The sequence below is a fragment of the Schistocerca cancellata genome, unplaced genomic scaffold (genome assembly GCF_023864275.1).
Source record: "Schistocerca cancellata isolate TAMUIC-IGC-003103 unplaced genomic scaffold, iqSchCanc2.1 HiC_scaffold_1148, whole genome shotgun sequence".
Lineage (NCBI taxonomy): Eukaryota > Metazoa > Arthropoda > Insecta > Orthoptera > Acrididae > Schistocerca > Schistocerca cancellata.
In genome coordinates, this window is record NW_026047147.1 from 61,868 (window position 1) to 73,205 (window position 11,338).

An 11,338-nucleotide genomic window follows, 5' to 3' on the forward strand; every position below is an offset into this window, starting at 1 on the left:
AGAAAGAGACACGTTGCTACACTTAGAGGAGCATACATTCTGATATCAGTAGCTCTTGTCAGCGCAGCCCACAGCTCACCATGAAAGGAAAGCACACCTTCCAGGTGCAGCACACATTCGAAAAGCAGTACAGATTGCGAGAGACTACAGTGATTGGAGATGGCACATATTATTAGGAAGTGACTCTATTGAATGACAGAATGTGAAGCGTGGACACCACTCCTTTTGAGGGCAGCATCCCTACTGAGGACAGCACATTATGTGAGGACAGAACATCTTGGGTTGGTAGAATCACACAATGTGAGCTGAGCTTGCTCTGCAATGGGGGGGGGCTTCTCATGCATTGCATGTGAGGACAGCACACCTAGCAAGGTTGGCACTCCTTGCAAGGACGGCACTCCTTGCGAGGACAGCACTCCTTGCGTGGATGACACACCTTGCGAGGACAGCACACCTTGCGAGGTCGGCACACCTTGCGAGGACGGCACACCTTGCAAGGACGGCACACCAAGCGAACATGGCACACCAAGCGAACATGGCACACCATGTGAGGATGGCACACCATGTGAGGATGGCACACCATGCGAGGTTTGCACACCATGCGAGGATGGCACACCATGTGAGGATGGCACACTATGTGAGGTTGGCACACCATGTGAGAATGGCACACCATGTGAGAATGGCACACCATGCAAGGACAGCACACCTCACAAGCACTGCACACCTATTGAAGACAGCACACCTGTGAAGTTAGCATGCCATGTGAAGACAGTTCGCCCTGCAAAGAGACCTTCAGAAGACAATATACCAATAAAATTGCACACCTGCTGAGGACATCAAGCGTTAAGAAGATGGCAGATATGCAGAAGACAGCTGACTTTAGGCAGTCTGCACACCTTAAAGGGAGAGCACATGTTGGAATGAGAGGACATTTTGTAAGGGAGGCACACCCTAAGAGGAGAGTATGCCTTCTAATGTTAGTACACTTTGTGAGGGTTAGGACAATATATGAAGATGGCGTATTTTCTGAAAAATTTTATGTTCCAATGACTGCATGCCTTCTGATTGCTGCACTCATTATGAGGTTAGCACATGTTGGCAGTACAGCTCACCATGTGGGGGACAGAATAATTTTCACGGACAGCACAACCAGTGAGGACAGCTCACCTTGCACAGAATGCAGACCCCTTGCAAGGACAAAAAAGCCTGCAATTAAAGCCCATCTTTCGAGGACAACACACCTTGTGCAGCAGCATACTTTTTGAGGACAGCGTATCTTATGAGAACAGCAAATATTTTCAGGACCGTTAAACAAGCGAGGACAGAACACCATATTAAGGTACAACAAGTTGGGAGGAAAAACACATTTTCTGATAAGTGCATATTGTGCCATGCCATTCCTGCTCACCTTGTGATGAGTACAAAACCTGTGAGGACAGTACAGCTTGCGTTGACAGCACAGATATTGACACCGGCAATCATCACAATGACAGAACACGTAGTTAGTGTATCTGACCTTGTGACCATAGCATACTTTTTGAGGACAGCACAGCACACATTGCAAGGACAGCAGACCTTGCGAGGGAAGCACACCTTGCGGAGACAGCAAAAGTTGCGAGGACAGCACAACTTGCAAGGACAGCAGAAGTTGCGAGTACAGTACAAGTTGCTAGAACAGCACAACTTGCGAGGACAGCACAGCTTGTGAGGACAGCACAGCTTGCAAGGACAGCACAGCTTGCAAGGACAGCACAGCTTTCGAGGACAGCACAGCTTGCAAGGACAGCACAGCTTGCAAGGACAGCACAGCTTGCGAGGACAGCACAGCTTGTGAGGACAGCACAGCTTGTGAGGACAGCACAGCTTGCGAGGACAGCACAGCTTGCGAGGGCAGCACAGCTTGCGAGGGCAGCACAGCCTGCGAGGACAGCACAGCTTGAGAGGACACTTGTGAGGACAGAACATCTTTCGAGGACAACACACCTTGTGCCACAGCATACTTTTTGAGGACAGCGTATCTTATGAGAACAGCAAATATTTTCAGGACCGTTAAACAAGCGAGGACAGAACATCATATTAAGGTACAACATGTTGCGAGGAAAAACACATTTTCTGATAAGTGCATATTGTGCCATGCCATTCCTCCTCACCTTGTGATGAGTACAAAACCTGTGAGGACAGTACAGCTTACATTGACAGCACAGATATTGACACCGGCAATCCTCACAATGACAGAACACGTAGTTAGTGTATCTGACCTTGTGAACATAGCACACTTTTTGAGGACACCACAGCACACATTGCAAGGACAGCATACCTTGCGAGGGAAGCACACCTTGCAGGGACATCACAAGTAGTGAGGACAGCACAACTTGCAAGGACAGCACAGCTTGCCAGGACAGCACAGCTTGTAAGTACAGCACAGCTTGCGAGGACAGCACAGCTTGCTAGGACAACACAGCATGCGAGGACAGCACAGCTTGCGAGGACAGCACAGCTTGAGAGGACATCACAGCTTGAGAGGACATCACAGCTTGCGAGGACAGCACAGCTTGCGAGGACAGCACAGCTTGCGAGGACAGCACAGCTTGCAAAGACAGTACAGCTTGTGAGGACAACAGACTTTGTGATTAACCTTGTGGATGCCATAACTCTAGTACATTTGGTAACTGTCTCATTTGCAGCAACCTTTATGTATACAGTAACACATGTGTGTACAGATATACTGAAATGAATAAGAAGAACTTCACATTCAGCAGTTTTAGCTGATAGAACATGAAAAGTGTGTGCTGCAGCTCTTGCATGCACAGTATCTCTAATGTACAGAGTTTGTTTTGCGTAAGTAGTCACTTCTCCATGCAAGGTATCTCTTGCAAGTTCAGTAATAGATGCTTTTGCAGCTGAGTTGTGTGTAGTAACTACAGAACTTCAATAGACTGCTTTGCTTGCATGCTGTAATGCAGAAAAAAAGAGATGGGGAGGAGAAAAATCAGTACGTAGAAAGAAGGGAGGGAGTGTATGAGGAAAGTATGTTTGAGAGAGTTGAAGAGGATAGTAATATGGGGAAGGAGGAGAGGAGGAGAAGGAAGCCATGGTGAGAAGAGGGAGAATGTATGGGGCAAAGATGAAACGTCGGAGAGAAGTAAGGAAGGAACGAAAGTAACAGGTAACATAACTATAAAGTGAATGGAGGAGGATAGAGAAAAGTAATATATATACATAGTGTGTAGATGGTACATTTACTACAATTCAGAACACACAAAAACGCTGTATAGGCAGTAAAGTGGAGACTCAAAAGGAGAATACAACCACTAAGTCTGTGGTGAGGCAAGAAGGAAGAACTTCCATAACATTCGGCGCTACTGAATAATAAAGTGGAGAAACCAAATTGTAGAATGGTAGTCGAGCAACATGGTGGCTAGAATAAAAGACACTCGTCGGTGTGGTGTCTAATATCAGTCATGCTGTCTGTCAAGAAAACAGGAACGTACAGATCAAACACGTGCATCGAAATTTCCGACAATTGGAGCATTACAATAATCAGTACCATATGCTGTGCTGTGTGGTGCCAACAACAAGTTGTCATATGAGAATCAAAGGCAAGAAATCCACTGTAATACAGTAGATGAGAGACAGACGTAGCAGAACTGCTAGACATGCCTAATGCCGCATAAATCCACTCTGCCACTTGTGCCGCCCACTCACATAACGTAGTGTTACAGTTGAAGTGGCTGCCAAAAACGTGGAGGGATTTCTATAGAATGTAAAAATAAAAAAAAAAGGAAAGTGTGAAGAGCGTGGGACACAGGGCAGCAGACACATTGTACGCCAAGGACACAAAAAGCACAGCCTCACACAGGCGCCTGGAGGCACCAAAAAATTTTGACATGGCGAACATCCATGTTCAGCTGTTTGCTTCCTGGCTGCACTTCCTCAGTTAGCATGCTTCACTGTAATATTGTTGCAACCCTAGCTTCCTGACTGAGAAAGCAAAACAGAAATTTACAGATCACACACACACACACACAACTCGTCGCAATTGGGCAGCATTCAAATAATTGGAGCATTACATATTAATTAAACCACAAGCAGTGCTGTGTGGCAGCAGTAAAAGAGTGTCCAGAAGGAAATCCAGAGTAAAAAAAAAAAAAATTAGCTGTAATGCACGCCGTCACAGGCGGGGGTGTCACACCTGCTAATATAATTAACAGCGACTATTTTAATTGCTGCTTGGGGGCTGGTGTGTCTGATGGCCTGGCGGCGCACATACTGCTTCCTTACTTGCTTCCCAACTTAGCAAGCGAATTCGCAAATAAATTATTTCAATGGGCGCATTTGTGTAGCCTGTGTGATTGTGTGGGGGGGGGGGGGGGAGGGTGACCAGAGTGCGCAGCCTGTTGGCATGGCAGGATGTATTTTGTCCCCCTCCTGGCCACCCGACTTTGCAATGCGACTCCGCTGCGCTCCGCTTGGTACGCGTCCCGTTATAAGGCGGCCCCTCCGAACAAGTGACAGCGAGAGACACGCGTACACTGAACGGGGCGAATATCGGCGGGCGGAATATCTTCTGCGTCAAAGCCGCCTACATCACTTCACTTACGGCATGAATCTTTGAAACCGCCAAGCGACTACCGTTCTCAGTACGTGATATCAATTTCAACTAGATACGACCTCACCGTCCCAGGCAAAAACGCACTCAAAGGCGTAAATACAAACCGAAGAGAAAAACGGATTACACAAGCGCACGCAAAAGCTACGTTCTCGTCTTATGTAGTTACAAATTAAACACTTTCCGTTACTCTCCATTCATTCCACTGTGGAAACTAGTCTTTTTTTACGTCGCCACACGGTCCTATATCAAAGCAAACTACGCTTACTGGGCCAGGCGGCGCGGCGCGTCTCTGCTCTTCGTGTTTCAAAACACGCTGCATAAACGTCCGTAACTCCTCGATGCCTTCACTTACAATTTTAAAACTTTGACACCGCCAAGCGACTACCGTTCTCAGTACGTGATATCAATTTCAACTAGATACGACCTCACCGTCCCAGGCAAAAACGCACTCAAAGGCGTAAATACAAACCGAAGAGAAAAACGGATTACACAAGCGCACGCAAAAGCTACGTTCTCGTCTTATGTAGTTACAAATTAAACACTTTCCGTTACTCTCCATTCATTCCACTGTGGAAACTAGTCTTTTTTTACGTCGCCACACGGTCCTATATCAAAGCAAACTACGCTTACTGGGCCAGGCGGCGCGGCGCGTCTCTGCTCTTCGTGTTTCAAAACACGCTGCATAAACGTCCGTAACTCCTCGATGCCTTCACTTACAATTTTAAAACTTTGACACCGCCAAGCGACTACCGTTCTCAGTACGTGATATCAATTTCAACTAGATACGACCTCACCGTCCCAGGCAAAAACGCACTCAAAGGCGTAAATACAAACCGAAGAGAAAAACGGATTACACAAGCGCACGCAAAAGCTACGTTCTCGTCTTATGTAGTTACAAATTAAACACTTTCCGTTACTCTCCATTCATTCCACTGTGGAAACTAGTCTTTTTTTACGTCGCCACACGGTCCTATATCAAAGCAAACTACGCTTACTGGGCCAGGCGGCGCGGCGCGTCTCTGCTCTTCGTGTTTCAAAACACGCTGCATAAACGTCCGTAACTCCTCGATGCCTTCACTTACAATTTTAAAACTTTGACACCGCCAAGCGACTACCGTTCTCAGTACGTGATATCAATTTCAACTAGATACGACCTCACCGTCCCAGGCAAAAACGCACTCAAAGGCGTAAATACAAACCGAAGAGAAAAACGGATTACACAAGCGCACGCAAAAGCTACGTTCTCGTCTTATGTAGTTACAAATTAAACACTTTCCGTTACTCTCCATTCATTCCACTGTGGAAACTAGTCTTTTTTTACGTCGCCACACGGTCCTATATCAAAGCAAACTACGCTTACTGGGCCAGGCGGCGCGGCGCGTCTCTGCTCTTCGTGTTTCAAAACACGCTGCATAAACGTCCGTAACTCCTCGATGCCTTCACTTACAATTTTAAAACTTTGACACCGCCAAGCGACTACCGTTCTCAGTACGTGATATCAATTTCAACTAGATACGACCTCACCGTCCCAGGCAAAAACGCACTCAAAGGCGTAAATACAAACCGAAGAGAAAAACGGATTACACAAGCGCACGCAAAAGCTACGTTCTCGTCTTATGTAGTTACAAATTAAACACTTTCCGTTACTCTCCATTCATTCCACTGTGGAAACTAGTCTTTTTTTACGTCGCCACACGGTCCTATATCAAAGCAAACTACGCTTACTGGGCCAGGCGGCGCGGCGCGTCTCTGCTCTTCGTGTTTCAAAACACGCTGCATAAACGTCCGTAACTCCTCGATGCCTTCACTTACAATTTTAAAACTTTGACACCGCCAAGCGACTACCGTTCTCAGTACGTGATATCAATTTCAACTAGATACGACCTCACCGTCCCAGGCAAAAACGCACTCAAAGGCGTAAATACAAACCGAAGAGAAAAACGGATTACACAAGCGCACGCAAAAGCTACGTTCTCGTCTTATGTAGTTACAAATTAAACACTTTCCGTTACTCTCCATTCATTCCACTGTGGAAACTAGTCTTTTTTTACGTCGCCACACGGTCCTATATCAAAGCAAACTACGCTTACTGGGCCAGGCGGCGCGGCGCGTCTCTGCTCTTCGTGTTTCAAAACACGCTGCATAAACGTCCGTAACTCCTCGATGCCTTCACTTACAATTTTAAAACTTTGACACCGCCAAGCGACTACCGTTCTCAGTACGTGATATCAATTTCAACTAGATACGACCTCACCGTCCCAGGCAAAAACGCACTCAAAGGCGTAAATACAAACCGAAGAGAAAAACGGATTACACAAGCGCACGCAAAAGCTACGTTCTCGTCTTATGTAGTTACAAATTAAACACTTTCCGTTACTCTCCATTCATTCCACTGTGGAAACTAGTCTTTTTTTACGTCGCCACACGGTCCTATATCAAAGCAAACTACGCTTACTGGGCCAGGCGGCGCGGCGCGTCTCTGCTCTTCGTGTTTCAAAACACGCTGCATAAACGTCCGTAACTCCTCGATGCCTTCACTTACAATTTTAAAACTTTGACACCGCCAAGCGACTACCGTTCTCAGTACGTGATATCAATTTCAACTAGATACGACCTCACCGTCCCAGGCAAAAACGCACTCAAAGGCGTAAATACAAACCGAAGAGAAAAACGGATTACACAAGCGCACGCAAAAGCTACGTTCTCGTCTTATGTAGTTACAAATTAAACACTTTCCGTTACTCTCCATTCATTCCACTGTGGAAACTAGTCTTTTTTTACGTCGCCACACGGTCCTATATCAAAGCAAACTACGCTTACTGGGCCAGGCGGCGCGGCGCGTCTCTGCTCTTCGTGTTTCAAAACACGCTGCATAAACGTCCGTAACTCCTCGATGCCTTCACTTACAATTTTAAAACTTTGACACCGCCAAGCGACTACCGTTCTCAGTACGTGATATCAATTTCAACTAGATACGACCTCACCGTCCCAGGCAAAAACGCACTCAAAGGCGTAAATACAAACCGAAGAGAAAAACGGATTACACAAGCGCACGCAAAAGCTACGTTCTCGTCTTATGTAGTTACAAATTAAACACTTTCCGTTACTCTCCATTCATTCCACTGTGGAAACTAGTCTTTTTTTACGTCGCCACACGGTCCTATATCAAAGCAAACTACGCTTACTGGGCCAGGCGGCGCGGCGCGTCTCTGCTCTTCGTGTTTCAAAACACGCTGCATAAACGTCCGTAACTCCTCGATGCCTTCACTTACAATTTTAAAACTTTGACACCGCCAAGCGACTACCGTTCTCAGTACGTGATATCAATTTCAACTAGATACGACCTCACCGTCCCAGGCAAAAACGCACTCAAAGGCGTAAATACAAACCGAAGAGAAAAACGGATTACACAAGCGCACGCAAAAGCTACGTTCTCGTCTTATGTAGTTACAAATTAAACACTTTCCGTTACTCTCCATTCATTCCACTGTGGAAACTAGTCTTTTTTTACGTCGCCACACGGTCCTATATCAAAGCAAACTACGCTTACTGGGCCAGGCGGCGCGGCGCGTCTCTGCTCTTCGTGTTTCAAAACACGCTGCATAAACGTCCGTAACTCCTCGATGCCTTCACTTACAATTTTAAAACTTTGACACCGCCAAGCGACTACCGTTCTCAGTACGTGATATCAATTTCAACTAGATACGACCTCACCGTCCCAGGCAAAAACGCACTCAAAGGCGTAAATACAAACCGAAGAGAAAAACGGATTACACAAGCGCACGCAAAAGCTACGTTCTCGTCTTATGTAGTTACAAATTAAACACTTTCCGTTACTCTCCATTCATTCCACTGTGGAAACTAGTCTTTTTTTACGTCGCCACACGGTCCTATATCAAAGCAAACTACGCTTACTGGGCCAGGCGGCGCGGCGCGTCTCTGCTCTTCGTGTTTCAAAACACGCTGCATAAACGTCCGTAACTCCTCGATGCCTTCACTTACAATTTTAAAACTTTGACACCGCCAAGCGACTACCGTTCTCAGTACGTGATATCAATTTCAACTAGATACGACCTCACCGTCCCAGGCAAAAACGCACTCAAAGGCGTAAATACAAACCGAAGAGAAAAACGGATTACACAAGCGCACGCAAAAGCTACGTTCTCGTCTTATGTAGTTACAAATTAAACACTTTCCGTTACTCTCCATTCATTCCACTGTGGAAACTAGTCTTTTTTTACGTCGCCACACGGTCCTATATCAAAGCAAACTACGCTTACTGGGCCAGGCGGCGCGGCGCGTCTCTGCTCTTCGTGTTTCAAAACACGCTGCATAAACGTCCGTAACTCCTCGATGCCTTCACTTACAATTTTAAAACTTTGACACCGCCAAGCGACTACCGTTCTCAGTACGTGATATCAATTTCAACTAGATACGACCTCACCGTCCCAGGCAAAAACGCACTCAAAGGCGTAAATACAAACCGAAGAGAAAAACGGATTACACAAGCGCACGCAAAAGCTACGTTCTCGTCTTATGTAGTTACAAATTAAACACTTTCCGTTACTCTCCATTCATTCCACTGTGGAAACTAGTCTTTTTTTACGTCGCCACACGGTCCTATATCAAAGCAAACTACGCTTACTGGGCCAGGCGGCGCGGCGCGTCTCTGCTCTTCGTGTTTCAAAACACGCTGCATAAACGTCCGTAACTCCTCGATGCCTTCACTTACAATTTTAAAACTTTGACACCGCCAAGCGACTACCGTTCTCAGTACGTGATATCAATTTCAACTAGATACGACCTCACCGTCCCAGGCAAAAACGCACTCAAAGGCGTAAATACAAACCGAAGAGAAAAACGGATTACACAAGCGCACGCAAAAGCTACGTTCTCGTCTTATGTAGTTACAAATTAAACACTTTCCGTTACTCTCCATTCATTCCACTGTGGAAACTAGTCTTTTTTTACGTCGCCACACGGTCCTATATCAAAGCAAACTACGCTTACTGGGCCAGGCGGCGCGGCGCGTCTCTGCTCTTCGTGTTTCAAAACACGCTGCATAAACGTCCGTAACTCCTCGATGCCTTCACTTACAATTTTAAAACTTTGACACCGCCAAGCGACTACCGTTCTCAGTACGTGATATCAATTTCAACTAGATACGACCTCACCGTCCCAGGCAAAAACGCACTCAAAGGCGTAAATACAAACCGAAGAGAAAAACGGATTACACAAGCGCACGCAAAAGCTACGTTCTCGTCTTATGTAGTTACAAATTAAACACTTTCCGTTACTCTCCATTCATTCCACTGTGGAAACTAGTCTTTTTTTACGTCGCCACACGGTCCTATATCAAAGCAAACTACGCTTACTGGGCCAGGCGGCGCGGCGCGTCTCTGCTCTTCGTGTTTCAAAACACGCTGCATAAACGTCCGTAACTCCTCGATGCCTTCACTTACAATTTTAAAACTTTGACACCGCCAAGCGACTACCGTTCTCAGTACGTGATATCAATTTCAACTAGATACGACCTCACCGTCCCAGGCAAAAACGCACTCAAAGGCGTAAATACAAACCGAAGAGAAAAACGGATTACACAAGCGCACGCAAAAGCTACGTTCTCGTCTTATGTAGTTACAAATTAAACACTTTCCGTTACTCTCCATTCATTCCACTGTGGAAACTAGTCTTTTTTTACGTCGCCACACGGTCCTATATCAAAGCAAACTACGCTTACTGGGCCAGGCGGCGCGGCGCGTCTCTGCTCTTCGTGTTTCAAAACACGCTGCATAAACGTCCGTAACTCCTCGATGCCTTCACTTACAATTTTAAAACTTTGACACCGCCAAGCGACTACCGTTCTCAGTACGTGATATCAATTTCAACTAGATACGACCTCACCGTCCCAGGCAAAAACGCACTCAAAGGCGTAAATACAAACCGAAGAGAAAAACGGATTACACAAGCGCACGCAAAAGCTACGTTCTCGTCTTATGTAGTTACAAATTAAACACTTTCCGTTACTCTCCATTCATTCCACTGTGGAAACTAGTCTTTTTTTACGTCGCCACACGGTCCTATATCAAAGCAAACTACGCTTACTGGGCCAGGCGGCGCGGCGCGTCTCTGCTCTTCGTGTTTCAAAACACGCTGCATAAACGTCCGTAACTCCTCGATGCCTTCACTTACAATTTTAAAACTTTGACACCGCCAAGCGACTACCGTTCTCAGTACGTGATATCAATTTCAACTAGATACGACCTCACCGTCCCAGGCAAAAACGCACTCAAAGGCGTAAATACAAACCGAAGAGAAAAACGGATTACACAAGCGCACGCAAAAGCTACGTTCTCGTCTTATGTAGTTACAAATTAAACACTTTCCGTTACTCTCCATTCATTCCACTGTGGAAACTAGTCTTTTTTTACGTCGCCACACGGTCCTATATCAAAGCAAACTACGCTTACTGGGCCAGGCGGCGCGGCGCGTCTCTGCTCTTCGTGTTTCAAAACACGCTGCATAAACGTCCGTAACTCCTCGATGCCTTCACTTACAATTTTAAAACTTTGACACCGCCAAGCGACTACCGTTCTCAGTACGTGATATCAATTTCAACTAGATACGACCTCACCGTCCCAGGCAAAAACGCACTCAAAGGCGTAAATACAAACCGAAGAGAAAAACGGATTACACAAGCGCACGCAAAAGCTACGTTCTCGTCTT

At 46.2% G+C, this 11,338-nt stretch overlaps 1 protein-coding gene across 1 annotated transcript; it reads left to right on the top strand.

Moving 5' to 3' along the window:
- Nucleotides 1-321: 321 nt before the first annotated feature.
- On the top strand, nucleotides 322-831 carry LOC126159848 (fibropellin-1-like). Its single transcript, XM_049916659.1, has one exon. It carries the CDS (start codon nucleotides 322-324, stop codon nucleotides 829-831), a length of 510 nt encoding a protein of 169 aa, XP_049772616.1.
- The last annotated feature ends 10,507 nt before the right edge of the window (nucleotides 832-11,338 follow it).